The sequence below is a fragment of the Coregonus clupeaformis genome, unplaced genomic scaffold (genome assembly GCF_020615455.1).
Source record: "Coregonus clupeaformis isolate EN_2021a unplaced genomic scaffold, ASM2061545v1 scaf1935, whole genome shotgun sequence".
Taxonomy (NCBI): domain Eukaryota; kingdom Metazoa; phylum Chordata; class Actinopteri; order Salmoniformes; family Salmonidae; genus Coregonus; species Coregonus clupeaformis.
The window spans coordinates 36121-51955 of NW_025535389.1; the positions used below are offsets into that span (position 1 = coordinate 36121).

The following is a 15835-nucleotide window of genomic DNA, read 5'->3' on the forward strand; positions in this document are numbered from 1 at the left end:
AAACGTGGAGGCTGGTACATGATTTAAGGGCCATAAATGAAATAGTACAAGATTGGCCTGCTGATGTTCCAAACCCTCATACGCTACTCACCAATGTTCCCCCAGAAGCAAAGTACTTCACAGTGATTGACTTATGTGGAGCATTTTTTAGTGTGCCCCTGGCAGAATGCAGACACTTGTTTGCATTTACCTACAAAGGTAGACAATTTACGTGTACTCGAACTCCACAGGGATTTAAGCATTCTCCTAATTTGTTCAATCGGGTGTTAAGAGTAGATCTAGAAGATCTAATACTTGAAGGAACATTGATCCAGTACGTGGATGACCTGTTGATCTGCGCTACCTCCTTAGAACAATGCCATGCTGATTCTATAAAGGTTTTAAAGCGACTGGCAGAAGGAGGACACAAGGTGTCAAAAAAGAAACTTCAGTATTGCAAATCCCAAGTTGAATATCTAGGAAGAACAATTGCACATGGAACAAAGGCAATAGCACCAGGACAATTGGAAGGAATCAGCAAGGCACCACTACCTCAAACAGTTGCTCAGATGATGACGTTCTTAGGGATGACTGGATTCAGCTCAGACTGGATAGAGGAGTATGCAGTTAAAACTGCTCCTCTACGAGAAATCATGAAAGAAGCAGGACAACTAGACCTTAGAGCAAGCCTGAATGGAACATTGACGCATTGACTGCGTTGAAACAATAAAGAAGGAAATACAGTCAGCTCCGGCTCTAGCAGCCCCAGATTACACAAACCATTCTTGTTGTATGTGGCAAATAGATGTGATAGGTATGCAACAGCGGTACTTATGCAAGAGACATGCAGTGGAAGACGAAAACAACCTATTCACGTGTTATAGTTCTAAACTAGATTCTGTTGCCCAGGGATATCCACCCTGTTATCAAGGTCTAGCTGCATTACAATATGCATATGACAAAGCGTCCACAATTACTATGGGATACCCGGTAATAATATATACACACCATAAAATAGTGGAACTAATAGAACAAGGAAGTTTGTCCTTACCAATGCTAGAACTTTGGAATACTTGACTCTATTGACCTATCCAGATGTTTCCGATTAAACGATGCAGTACAGTAAACCCAGCTGAAAGAATCCCCTTAGAGTTTGAGGGGCAAGCACATGACTGTGTAGCAGATTCATTGACATTTACTCGACTAAGGCCAGACTTAGAGTCAACCCTGTTGTCCAGCCTAGGGGAAGAGTGCATAGAAGAGTATTTTGTTGATGGATCCTGTTATAAAGATCATGTGGGAAATCATGCAGGCTATGCAGTAGTGAAAAAACAAGGAGAAAGTTTCAAAGAGGTGATAGCAGAGTACTGTCCACAGCCATGCTCAGCCCAGTTGGCTGAACTAAAAGCACTCACTGCAGCTTGCATCCTAGGCAAACGAAAAACTGTTAATATCTATACTGATTCAGCATATGCACATGGGGTGTGTCATCTATTTGGGGCAGTCTGGAAGCAGCGAGGGTTCAAGAAAAGCGATGGTACACCCATACAACACCACGAGCAGATTGTGGAATTAATGATGCCGTTAATGTATCCCACTAAATTGGCGATAGTGAAATGTCAGGCGCATAGAAAAGGAAAAGGATTTATAACTAAAGGAAACAATGCAGCTGATGAAGCTGCAAGGAAGGCATCTAGATGCACCATCCAAGTGTTAACAGCACCAATGGTCATTATTGAATCCATGCCACAGCCAGATGATATAATAAGGATGCAGGAAAGAGCAGGATCTTATGAACAGACTATGTGGTACAAAAGAGGGGCCACCAAAGATGTGAAGGGATTATGGAGGTCACATGAAGGTACCATAGTAGCACCCATTGTGTTGCTCAACTTACTGATAACTGATGCGCATGGTTTTGACCATTGCGCAAGGGGGGAAATAGTAAGGAAAATTAAAAACAAGGATACTGGTCTCCATACCTACAGGCAACAATAGATGAGGCATTAGCAAGATGTGAGGTGTGTGCACAAAACAATGTAAAGAAAGGGATAACAACACCTATAGGGCACATACCGGTTCCTGAAGGACCATTTCGACATTTAGTCATGGACTATGTAGATATGATAAAAAAGGTGAATGGAAAAAGGTACATGCTAGTGATCATAGATAGATTCAGTAGATGGGTAGAAGCGGTACCCTCAGCAGATCTAGGATCAGGAACAGTAATCAAATTTCTAACCAGAGAAGTAATACCCAGATTCGGAATACCAACGGAAATCAGTTCAGACAATGGATCAGCGTTTATTCAGAAAACAGTGAAGCAAGTATTACAGCAGCTAAGGATTAAGCAAAGATTAGGGTGTGTGTATCATCCGCAATCTCAGGGGATGGTTGAGAGAATTAATGGCACCCTCAAGGCTAAACTGAATAAAATCTGTGCTAGTGCAAAACTCAATTGGGTGGATGCACTACCACTAGCATTGATGAGTTATCGCATGCAAACTAACAGAAATACGCATCTAACCCCGCATGAAATGCTTACGGGTCGACCCATGCCAGTGCCAGGTCTAAGAGGGCCCTACAAAGGACCCTCATTGGAGCAATTAGAGATGGAACTTAAAGCATATGTAAGACTGGGGCGGCAGGTAGCTTAGTGGGTAAGAGCGTTGTGCCAGTAACCGAAAGGTCGCTGGTTCTAATCCCCGAGCCGACTAGGTGAAAAATCTGTCGATGTGCCCTTAAGCAAGGCACTTAACCCTAATTGCTCCTGTAAGTCGCTCTGGATAAGAGCGTCTGCTAAATGACTAAAATGTAATGTAAATGTAAGACAACTAACTGCTATACATAAAGTGATCCATCTCCAGGAAAAAGGGCGAGAACCGGAACCTGGACCAGAGGAGCCAGGACCGGTGATTCCAGGAGATCAAGTCTACATCCGAGTGTTTCGTAGGAAGTGGAACGAGCCCAGGAGAGAAGGACCATATACGGTGATCAGAGCGACGCCCACAGCAGTACAGGTGGAAGGAAGTACGACGTGGTACCATCTAAACCACTGCACCAGGGTCCCGCAGAGAACCAGTCTGCCATCGGCGAGCCATGGGGAAGAGGAGGATGTCGAGGCACCAGATGGAGTCCAAGAAGAAGAAGCATGCACGAGTCCAAGTGCCAACGTTGAAGGACAACAGGCACTTCCACCTGAAAAACCGGAGAGTCGGGAGGTGGGGCCTGATGATGTGGGGAATACTGCTGATAGGATGCCTGCCATGGCAGATCCCCCAAACACAAGCAGACACACAGGGAGTGGAGGGACAACAGGAGAAGGAGGAAGAAGTGATCTTTCTACCATTGAGGGAAGAGACTCCTCTGCTGTTAAGGAAAGAGACTTTCCCACAATTGACTTCTCTGCCCTCACATGATCTCCGACAATTTAAGAACTGTGGAATTGCTCTAATGGTAATAGCAGTTAACCTAGGAGAGATGGTGGTGGGTCTGCCTACTACTATACAATATTCTAGAGATAGTCTTACTGAGCCAGGAAGAATTGCTGTTGTAAACAAAGAACAAGTGTCGTATACAGGATGGCCTAGATTGGGGAAGTGTCAGATTGAGGGATATGTAATGTTTAGAATAAAATGTAAAAAAAAACCATTGTGTAGAAGTTGAGCCAAAAGCAAATAGACATGGAAAAATAATGGATATAAAACAAGCTAGACATCTCATGATTCCATCAGTACTTAAGAAATTGGCCCCTAAAGTTAGATTGAAGAATAGAATAAAAAAGCATGTACCATTGGGGATAGCTCAAACTAGTATTTCTATTCCAGCGCAAGTAATGACAGTTGAAGAAACTCAAAGATCCTTTTCAATACGTAGGATAAAACCTCTGCCGGAGAAATCACTTTGTGGGTGGGCTAAACATCAAACAAGAGGAGAAGCAATCTGGGATGAATATGGCTGTCAAATAGAAGTTAACAAAGGAGACACTAGTTGGGAAATTACCTTTAAGGAATTGACTCAAGAAAATAATGCAAAGTACATATTGGAAATAGATAGTGTTAAAGGGTTAGAAGGAAATAGTATAACAACAATGGACATTGATCCTATTTCCAAACACCAATCTGGACAGGAGGAAGAACATGAAATAGTTAAGGTAACTATGACCACTACCCAAGGACCACTAAGTACTATAGCAGTTGAACCAACAAAGACAGGATTAGAAAAAATAGGAACAAATGGGTTTTTTCAAAATGTATGGGATTCTTTAACAAACTGGGGAAGTCAGGAAAATAGACAATCTACCTCAGCCCCTACAGTAATATCGAAAGTAATAATAGCATCACAAAAAATAGAAAGGCTATGGGAGGGAGCCATGCAAAATGATTGGTACAAATGGGCACAATATTCAGCTAAAATAATTAATAGAAAAACAAATTGTTTAGTATGTGCTCCTTCTCCATTAAAAGAATTGATAGTAATACCAAGTCCACACAGTTACAAGGACTGTGCTAACTTCCAACGAAGCTACTGTCATCTTAAAAGAGGAGAAAGGCCCTACTGTCCTGCAGAATGTTTATCATTTTTGGGAAATCCCTATCATTACAGATTCTATAATCAAACAGGATGGGGAGAGTGGTGTAAAAAAATTGATATCAGAATAGAGCCCAGAAAAATGGAAGCACCGGAAAAATACCGTATAGACTATAATCTAAATTATGAATGCTACAATAAAACAGATGGGGAGCACGATTTGGGAAAATGTAAGGGAAAGTGTGAGACCACATGGCACCTAAATAATGATACGTCCTGGAATGCAGATACCCCCCACAGAGCAATTTATCAGGCAGCAGGATCAAGTACTGGGGTAATAGCTACAAATGGAGGCCGGGTGACCCTGGGGAATGTGAGAAGCAAACACTGGCAATGCCATTGATTTCTCCTTATGAGGATCAATCGGTGGCAGTGGCAGATTTCTTTGGGTATGTGGAGGACAAAGGATTAGAGCTACTTTGCTTAAAGGATGGAAGGGAGTATGTGCTAGAGTACAAATGCTTCAGGAGGTGGTTATATCAGAGTGGGAGGTAGACCAAACAACAAATAGGGATGCACAGAATAATAATAAAAGGGTAAAAAGATCATATGAACATGACCCCAGTGTATATTTGGATGCAATAGGTCAACCCAGAGGAATTCCAAATGAATATAAGGCAAGAGATGAAATTAAAGCAGGATTTGAATCAATATTTGTCTGGATTACAACCAACAAAAACCTTGAATGGATCAATTATATTTATTATAATCAACAAAGGTTTATTAATTACACAGACTCTGCATTATCAGCTTTAGAAATTTAATATATACAAGCAGTCAGGAAAGCAAAGGCTAACTTTTTCAAACAGAAATTTGCATCCTGTAGCACTAACTCCAAAAAGTTTTGGGACACTGTAAAGTCCATGGAGAATAAGAGCACTTCCTCCCAGCTGCCCACTGCACTGAGGCTAGGAAACACTATCACCACCGATAAATCTACAATAATCGAGAATTTCAACAAGCATTTTGCTACAGCTGGCCATGCTTTCCATCTGGCTACCACTAACCCGGCCACCAACTCTGCACCCTCTGCTGCAACTTGCCCATGCCCCCCCACTTCTCCTTCACACAAATTCAGACAGCTGATGTTTTGAAAGCGCTGCAAAATCTGGACCCCTACAAATCAGCTGGGCTAGACAATCTGGACCCTTTCTTTCTAAAACTAGCCACGAAATTGTCGCAACCCCTATTACTAGTCTGTTCAACCTCTCTTTCATAACGTCTGAGATCCCCAGAGATTGAAAGCTGCGCGGTCATCCCCCCCTCTTCAAAGGGGGTGACACTCTAGATCCAAACTGCTACAGACCTATATCCATCCTGCCCTGCCTTCGAAAGTATTCGAAAGCCAAGTTAACAAACAGATCATCGACCATTTCGAATACCACCGTACCTTCTCCGCTATGCAATCCGGTTTCCGAGCTGGTCACGGGTGCACTTCAGCCACGCTCAAGGTCCTAAACGATATTATAACCACGATTGATAATAGACAGTACTGTGCAGCCGTCTTCATACGACCTGGCCAAGGCTTTCGACTCTGTCAACCACCGCATTCTTATTGGCAGACTAAATAGCCTTGGTTTCTCAAATGACTGCCTCGCCTGGTTCACCAACTACTTCTCAGATAGAGTTCAGTGTGTCAAATCGGAGGGCCTGTTGTCTGGACCTATGGCAGTCTCTATGGGGGTGCCACAGGGTTCAATTCTTGGGCCGACACTTTTCTCCGTGTATATCAATGATGTCGCTCTTGCTGCTGGTGACTCTCAGATCCACCTCTACGCAGACGACACCATTTTGTATACATCTGGCCCTTCATTGGACACTGTGTTAACAAACCTCCAAACGAGCTTCAATGCCATACAACAATCCTTCAGTAGCCTTCAACTGCTCTTAAACACTAGTAAAACTAAATGCATGCTTTTCAATCGAACGCTGCTAGCACCCGCCCACCCGACTAGAATCACCACTCTCGACGGGTCTGACCTAGAGTATGTGGACAACTACAAATATCTAGGTGTCTGGTTAGACTGTAAACTCAACTTCCAGACTCACATAAAGAATCTCCAATCCAAAGTTAAATCTAGAATCGGCTTCCTATTTCGCAACAAAGCCTCCTTCACTCATGCTGCCAAACATGCCCTCGTGAAAACTGACTATCCTACCGATCCTTGACTTCGGCGATGTCATTTACAAAATAGCCTCCAACACTCTACTCAGCAAATTGGATGTAGTCTATCACAGTGCCATCCGTTTTGTCTCCAAAGCCCCATACACTACCCACCACTGTGACCTGTACGCTCTTGTTGGCTGGTCCTCACTACATGTTCGTCGTCAAACCCACTGGCTCCAGGCCATCTATAAATCACTGCTAGGCAAATCCCCGCCTTATCTTAGCTCATTGGTCACCATAGCAGCACCCACCCGTAGTCTGCGCTCAGCAGGTATATCTCACTGGTCATCCCCAAAGCCAACACCTCCTTTGGCCGCCATTCCTTCCAGTTCTCTGCTGCCAATGACTGGAACGAATTGCAAAATCTCTGAAGCTGGAGACTCTTATCTCCCTCAATAACTTTAAGCATCAGTTGTCAGAGCACCTTACCGATCACTGCACCTGTACACAGCCCATCTGAAATTAGCCCACCCAACTACCTCATCCCTATATTGTTATTTATTTTGCTCTTTTGCACCCCAGTATCTCTATTTGCACATCATCTCTTGCACATCTAGCATTCCAGTGTTAATACTATTGTAATTATTCTGCACTATAGCCTATTTATTGCCTTACCTCCATAACTTGCTACATTTGCACACACTGTATATATATTTTCTGTTGTATTTCTGACTTTATGTTTTTTACCCCATATGTAACTCTGTGTTGTTTTTCTATTGCACTACTTTGCTTTATCTTGGCCAGGTCGCAGTTGTAAATGAGAACCTGTCCAATGAGAACCTGTTCTCAACTGGCTTACCTGGTTAAATAAAGGTGAAATAAAATTTAAAAAAATTTAGGAGAGCAAGTACAGGCTACCAGTAGAATGGCATGGCAGAATAGGCAGGCTCTAAACTGGCTATTAGCGGAGAAAGGTGGAGTTTGTGTTATGTTTGGAGATGAATGTTGTACTTTTATCCCCAATAATACTGCCCCGGATGGTTCTTTCACTGAAGCAATGACTAAACTCAAGGGACTACGAAAAGAGGTTAAGGATAATGCTGGGTATGATGTTCATGTTTGGGACTGGATGGAATTAACTTTGGGAAAATGGGGTGCAATGTTTACAAAAATGGCAATAATGATAGGAATATCACTTGTAGTAATGGGAGTAGTGTTTTGTTGTATATTACCTCTGTTAAAATCACTTTTGATTCAAACCACAGTAAAACAAATGACTGTACAGACAATTGTTACTATTTCAGCCAAAGAAATACACCCAGTTCAGGAGCTCCAGGACAGTATGTTAATAAATATGGGAAATCTTGTAATGTTAAAGGAGGACCAATGGACTGTCTATTTGGGAATCCTGAATGTCTGTATGGAGTTGTCCCTGGGGGTGGATGGGCCTGCCATGGTTACAAAGCCCAACAGGAAAATGTGGAGCTTAATGTAGAGGAAAACCTTCCAGACTTGTATCCAATACCTGACTGGGCTATGGGTCCTCATCAGGATGGGTCAAGTAATGAGGAAGATATATTGGTTTAAATATATGCGTGTGAAGTGAAACTAAATATGGCAAGGCTAAGAATAAGTAAATGCACATGCTTACATATATTTTAAAATTAATCTTTGTATTATTTGGGACAATATTGGAATGTCCCATAGGGGGGAATATATAGGATTATTTTATGTATCATTATGGCACATGTAGGGGAGACGCCTAAAGGTAAAATGTAATAAACATGTTTGATATTGTATAATTCAGAAACATGCTTAAATAAGAAATATAGACATTAAGTATATGCTATGTTTTAAATGAATGCATGTGTTTTTTTCACAGAGGCTCTTAAACAGTGTGCAGTACATTCGTGTTTTTAAGAAGGGGCCTAAGCCACGCAGCCAATAGAATGATAGAATGAGAGGCTTCATATGGAAAAAAGCATTTATGACATTTTGGAGTGGATAATGTGTAACAGCTGGACGTTGAAAAGAGGGGGTGGTGCAGAGTGCAGAACTAAAAAAAAGTTAGGACTGTATGCATGTTTTTTCCATATGTGTCTATATAAGAGATCTCTTAGCCAGAGGGAGACAGTTCCTCCATGGAGAAAAAACTAAGGCTTTATTATGCAATAAAGTCTAATTCTTGAATTCACAGGCTCCTGTGTCTTGAGAGATATTTATTTGAGTAGATTATCTCTTAGTCAAATGTTTCTACGACACACACAGAGGGCAATACGTTTCCACATTCTAGATCGTTCCAGCCTTGTTCACCTTCAGAGGAAACACGGGACAGAAATTAACACCGATGTAAACAGAATATAGTGTGAGATTTGTTAAATGGACTATGAATAAAGTTGAACGTGATAGTGGGCTTACTGTACCTCCAAAGTTCATCACAATACATTGCTCTCTGCCACCATTGTTATTGGGCTCTTCTTGATTCCAGTTTTGGTAATCAAACTTGGACCCATCACTCCAGATCCATAGCCTGCCCTGTGGGGAAGTAGTGAGGTCTCAGAATGAAAGAATTCCCACTATGTTAATGGATACTGATCCATCTACGCCCTTAGAAAATGGGTTTCCAAAAGGGCTCCGTGGCTGTCCCCATAGCAGAACCCTTTATGGATCCAGGTAGAACACGGCTTAGAGGCTTTCCCTCGGTGGAAAAGTGTTATTCAAAGGGTTCTCCTATGGGGACAGCCGAAGAACCGTTTTTGGTTCTAGACACTAGACCCAGTGTGTTAGTGAATACTGATTTTTCCTACAATACTACCCCACTATAACCCAGCATGTGTTAATGGTCACTGCAGTGGCATCAATCAATAACTCCCAACCAAACTTACTGCAGTAGAGCACTTTTTACCAAAACAATGGATTGACCTAACAGTTATGCAATGTTGGTCAAATCTAATTCAAAACGTGTCACAGCCGAATGGACGCCAAAACTGCTGCCATCACTAAACACAAATACTGCATTTATAGATGGTACATGGAGTGTGCCCCTGGTTGTCCAGGAACACTTTATTTAAATGATATTTTGCTACTTCAGTAAATTTAAAATTCACCACTTCATAGTTCTCATTATCTCCAGCTCAACATGTGAAAACGCATCTAAGTTTTTTACAAAAATATGTATAAAGCTCAAACGTAACCCAAAGATATAAAAAGTTCAAACCATGATTTGCAAACAGATACGGAGACATGGGGCGCAAGAAAATACTCCGGCTAGAAACTGTTTTGGTCACTTTTAATCCTACCCTGTGATGTCACAAATAAGCTACTTTTTGGACCCTTAACCATAGATCTCACATGACTCGTTTCAGGAAACTAGGCGCATATCGCTGGTCACTACTTCACAGGAGAGTTATTTGAACGTAAACAATTTTTTTAAATCAAAGTGGTTTTGGGCAGAAATACCTTCTGGAACACAAACTTAGATGTGCCTTAATAACAAACTTGAATGCCATCTGTAAATGCAAATAAAAGACCCTAGTTGGTTTAGCCAAAGAAAAAGACAGCAACATTCCTGCCAGCCATAATTGGCTGAGATAAGGAGTGAGCTGGAGATGCTGAGAGGAGTTCGGATTGGTCTGCCATATAATAATATGCCATTTAGCAGACGCTTTTATCCAAAGCGACTTAGTCTTGCGTGCATACATTGTGTATGGGTGGTCCCGGGGATCGAACCCACTACCTTGGCATTACAAGCGCCGTGCTCTACCAGCTGAGCTACAGAGGACCACATATATATACACCATATAGCACGCTTCTATCTATTTGAGCTGGTCAGTATGTGTAGGTAATCCTGTCTAATGAGACTTTTTTATATCGCGTAGTTCAACTACATAAGTGTTGCTCTCCACTTTCTGGAGGACAAAGTTTTAAAATCAGTGGAATTAGAGTATGATCGCTAAGGAGATGAGAAAACACCTGGCTCCAGATTACATCTTTAAACTAAGGGCAACCATGGCATCCGTGATAGGGTGAAGTGTCAATCAATGTATACGGTTAAGTTATGTAGCTAGCTACATTTTCAGATATGACACGTTACTGATTTTGACAAAGTCGTTTTCATTTTAAATTGAAGTGTACTGTTAGCTACCTAGCAAGCAGTGAACCTGGTTGGTTAGCTACCTGCAGATTCATGCATGGTAGTAACATCATGAGTTGGGATTATGGTTCATTGTTTAAATTAGCTACATGTTTTAACAAGAGACTCCACTACGCATGTAACCATTTCAATAGACTGCTGCGACAGTTGAATAACATACAAAGGCGCAACATCCGTTGAATATGGCCGGTAAAAGTAAATGTCTGCAAAAAAAGTGTAAATTGTTGGCAGCACCATAGTTGCATTCACCAACGCTCTGGATAACATGAAAACAGCAGAATGTTACTGGGTGACAGTCACTTGGATCATTTTCTATTAAGGCATTAAATCGCTCTGACTTAAGTATGATAACTGGGTACCTTTCCCACCAGTCCCCCAAAAGCTTCCATTCCTCCAATCCAGGTAGGAGTGAATTCGCCAGTCTCAGAAAACACCACCCCCTGTAGAAATTGAGCCTCCTCAGAGCTATGCACAGACGCCAGGTTTGCTTCAAGGGAAATACAAATCTCCTAGAGAAAGCAGTAGAAAAGGGACAAACGCATTTCATAATGATTAAAAGGGAAGTTCAGTATTTTACATGAGGCATGTGTTGCCAGTATAGAAAATATAACTTCTAAGGTAATGTCAAAGAAAATAGTTGATTTCAATTGAACATTATTTTGCTTATTTCACAGTAGATAGTAAGCATGATGCCTCTGCTTCAGGCCAGGTCCTTGCAGTCTTGACAAACATGAAGCAGCGTGATCCATATTGGGTCCAACCGCGGGGACACAAGCGGTTTCCTGATGAAAATGTAAAGAGAAGTTGCAGCCGGCTTTAAAGGCTAGTCGAGACGGCTCTACAAATCACAACTACAATATTATTAGTATGTCAAGCAGTCACCTCTGCTACAACAAGACAAATACAGAATGAATCATGTAAAGTGGACTATTACTTGCGTCTCCCAGAGCAAAGGCAGCACTGAGAAGCAGAAGAACGGTCAACATGGCCATGGTGAGTATCCTGAGAGAGGGAGAGAGAGACACACAGACAGACAAAGACAGTGAGAGAGAGAATCCGTCAAGACCAATTCAGTGAACACTTCAGAGTGTAGGGCCTCCTGTAGCTCAGTTGGTAGAACATGGCGCTTGCAATGCCAGGGTTGTGGGTTCAATTCCCACGGGGGGCCAGTATGAAAAATGTATGCACTCACTAACTGTAAGTCGCTCTGGATAAGAGCGTCTGCTAAATGACTGAAATGCAGTGCAGTGTTCCCCTAACCTTTCCTCAAGTACCCTCAGCCATTCCACTTATCAGATGTACTATCACATTAGATTTTACCAATGAAGGGCTAAGGAATACCAGCTATCATCTTCCACCACATACAATAGATTAACCTAGTACACAGGAATATGTATGCTTTCAAATGTTACCTTATTCCCTATGTAGTGCACTACATTTGACCAGGGTCCACAGTACACTACATAGGGAATAGCCCACGGCCACAAAGGTCATATGGGCTCTGGTCAAAGGTAGCACACTACAAAAGGAAAAGGGTGCTATTTGGGATGCAGACAGATACAGTTTTAAATGCACAGACGTTAAAATCTCACCTTCACAAATCTTCAGTTGTAGCTTCACTTCTTCAGAGATCTTCAAAGGTCTTCACTGGGTCTATCTCTCTCTCTGTCCTGCCTGTGAGTTGCTTATATACCAGAAGAATGGGCGAGGAATTGGTGATTGGCAGAGTGAGTTCAGGTGTGGTGAGTTAGCAGGAGAGGGGCGTGTCCAGAGGGTAATTGGGAGTTTGTGGAATTGGCACGATCCTTCAAAACAAGTTCCCTACATTTGTCCAGGGCCACATATTCACTATGGGCTCTGGTCAAAAGTAGAGCACTACATAGGGAATAGATTGATATTTGGGATACAGACACATACAGTATTAGATGAACAGATGTTGAAATCTCACTTTCTGAAATCCTGCCTGTGAGTTGAGTTCTACCTCTCCCTCCTCTCCTATTTAAGGACCCGTCCAGTCAGACCCCTCCCTCTGGATCCCCGAAGGGTTGGAGGTCTGAAATGGCGGCGAGTAGTGAGGACAAAATGGAGGAAGTGGATAAAATGTTGGTGAAGCAACAGCTGTGATGGAATGAGAACAATATGGCTGTCAGTTCTGATGGTATGGAGCGGGAGGATGAGGGTCAAGGACCTGAATGGTCTGTAGTGGAAAGACACAGGAAGAAGAGAGATCATGATACAGTAAGACACAGTAAGAAGAGAGATCATGATACAGAAAGACACAGGAAGAAGAGAGATCATGATACAGAAAGACACAGGAAGAAGAGAGATCATGATACAGAAAGACACAGGAAGAAGAGAGATCATGATACAGAAAGACACAGGAAGAAAGATCATGATACAGAAAGACACAGGAAGAAGAGAGATCATGATACAGAAAGACACAGGAAGAAGAGAGATCATGATACAGAAAGCAGTGGAGCGTCTAGTATAGAAAGCACAAAGAGGGTCAAGGTAGGAAGCAAGAGTAGTGAAGTGTTGGAGTGGAAAGTGGTGATGGTGTTGGATGAGACCACAGAGCCTCACTTACACCCTCTCTGACCCACTAATGCCGTAGAGAAAGAGGTAGGGGAAGTGAAATTAGCTGGGTTCATTGGAAATGGTAGATTGTTAATATTGTGTGGTAGCCAGGCTCAGCAAGAGAAGATTCTGAAAATGGAAAAGCTTAATGGGAAGAAGATTAAAAGCCATGTCCCTGGTGCTTCTGCTAGATTGAGGGGAGTCATCCCTGGGGTCCCAATATCTATGTCCACAGATAATATTAAAGAAAATGTGAAGGGAGGCAGAGTGATTGAGGCTAACAGGTTGATCAGTAGGAAAGGGGGTCAAAGAAGTGAAAGCCTATCAGTGATTCTGAGGTTTGAGAAAGTTACAGATAGGATTCCTTAAATTCAATGTTAGAGAATTTGATCCATATAAACTGCAGTGTTTTAAATGCCAAAGAATGGGACATGTAGTTGCTCAGCGTAAAGGAAAGAGAAGATGTGCCAAGTGTGGAGGGGAGCATGATTACAGTGAATGTGGAAGCAATGTGAAGGTCAAGTGCTGTAATTGTGGGTGAGAACACAGTATTTGGTGGATGCCCGGTACAGAGAAGTTAGGGATTTAATTGTTTTTTAATTTATCTAGTTGCAGGTGTATGTGAATGATGCCTTACTTATTTATGATGCATATGATATATTTTATTAAAACTTAGGTTTCGGCCTCTTGGCCTCTATCAGAGAAAAAGCTCAGCCTCTTGGCCTTTCAGAGTAAAATCATTTCCTTTTAGCGGACAGCACCCTTAAGACCGTTGTTTAAGATGTTGGAATGAAAGAGCAAGGAGAGGAGAGGAGGAGGAGGAGAGAGGAGAGGAGGAGGAGGAGAGAGGAGAGGAGGAGGAGAAGAGAGGAGAGGAGGAGGAGAAGAGAGGGGAGGAAGAGAGGAGGAGGAGAAGCGAGCAGAGGAGGAGGAGAGTGGAGAGGGAGGAGGAGGAGAAGAAGAGAGGGAGGAGGAGGGAGAGGAGGAGAGGAGGAGGAGGAGAGAGGGAGAGAGGAGGAGAAGAGGAGAGAGGAGGAGGAAGAGAGGGAGGAAGAGAGGAGGAGGAGGGGAGAGAGAGGAGGAGGAGGAGAAGCGAGCAGAGGAGGAGGAGAGTGGAGAGGAGGAGGAGAAGAGAGGAGAGGAGGAGAAGAGAGGAGAGGAGGAGAAGAGAGGAGAGGAGAGGAGATGTGACAGAAGGGGTGTAGAGGAGAGGAATTATTTGGTTTGATGATAAAGGTGATTTGGTCATTGGCATTTTTAGCTAGCAGTGGCTAATGTTAGCTAAAGTTTGTGCAGCTGTTTACATAATAAGGGCAACGTTTTCATAGCGCTGAAGCATTTTCAAGTGCAAAGAGTACCGTAAACCTCATTATAATCTCACAGTGTAAATTCATTAGAAAATTGTCTTTAAAAAAGGTTTATGGTAAGTTATTCACTTTGCACTTTGCTTTTGCACTTTGGCTCCTAAAAACATAACTTGTATTATCCAGGCTTCTAATATTCATCAATAAAAGAGACATTCCTAGCATCACACCCTGTAAGGCTGCCGGTCCAGTCCAGCCAGCACGGAACATTGAAATGGAACAGGAATGTCTGTCATTCTAATTCTACAACGTCTCCATTCTATTACAGGTGGGGTGAAAGGTCAATGTCTGAAGGGCTGGAGGGGGAGATATGTAGTAGGACCAGGGTTGTGGTCATCTGGTGGTCCCTCTGTAGCTCAGCTGGTAGAGCACGGCGCTTGTAACGCCAAGGTAGGGGGTTCGATCCCGGGACCACCCATACACAAAAATGTATGCACGCATGACTGTAAGTCGCTTTGGATAAAAGCGTCTGCTAAATGGCATATTATTCTACTAATGCTATAATTCTACAGATGGGTGATGGATCAGTAGGCAGGTTTCCATTGACCCAGGTTTATTCCACTAAAGCAATGTCACAACAAAAAAACATAGCGCCATCTGCAATGGAAACGGCAGCTATAGGATAAATGTTCTCTAGACGGACAGTTTGTTTATTCGACACTCTAGGTAAATGTTTTTTTTTTAGGTGTGATGTCATTACGTGCTGCTGTTTCTATCAACACAAGACAGTTCAACAGAATCTCACTGTAGCAGGTCCTTCAACGTCCTTCAAATTGCATGCAGAGACAACAACAAAAAACGATGTTCTCATCTGACTGAGGAAGTAGCAAAAGGTTTTCATTTCCAAAATATTACACTATACCTTTAAGGCGGAAGTATCACCGGTTCCAATCCAAGTGCCATTTCTCAAACTATAGGCGGTGCTATGGTCTGATGACATGAAAATAGAGCTCTTCGGTCATAGTACACGGACATCTTTGTCGAAAAAATTAGTTCTCTGCCAGGAAGCTGACACTTGGCCACAAGTGGATCTTCCAGCAAGACAATAACCCATAGCACTTGACC

At 42.5% G+C, this 15835-nt stretch overlaps 1 protein-coding gene across 3 annotated transcripts; it reads right to left on the minus strand.

Moving 5' to 3' along the window:
* Positions 1-8880: 8880 nt before the first annotated feature.
* Positions 8881-12510, minus strand: LOC121558537 (ladderlectin). Of its 3 annotated transcripts, none has more exons than XM_041871899.2 (6): positions 12422-12510; positions 11764-11831; positions 11502-11611; positions 11189-11338; positions 9100-9211; positions 8881-8989 (listed from the first exon to the last, which is right to left on the minus strand). In XM_041871899.2, the coding sequence occupies exons 2-6, from the start codon at positions 11819-11821 to the stop codon at positions 8916-8918; spliced, it is 504 nt and encodes a 167-aa protein (XP_041727833.1). In that variant the 5' UTR covers positions 11822-11831; positions 12422-12510; the 3' UTR covers positions 8881-8915. The 3 variants fall into 3 exon arrangements, with proteins under 3 accessions (XP_041727833.1, XP_041727834.1, XP_041727832.1); XM_041871900.2 differs by having other exon boundaries at positions 11523-11620; XM_041871898.2 differs by having other exon boundaries at positions 11502-11620.
* Positions 12511-15835: the final 3325 nt, after the last annotated feature.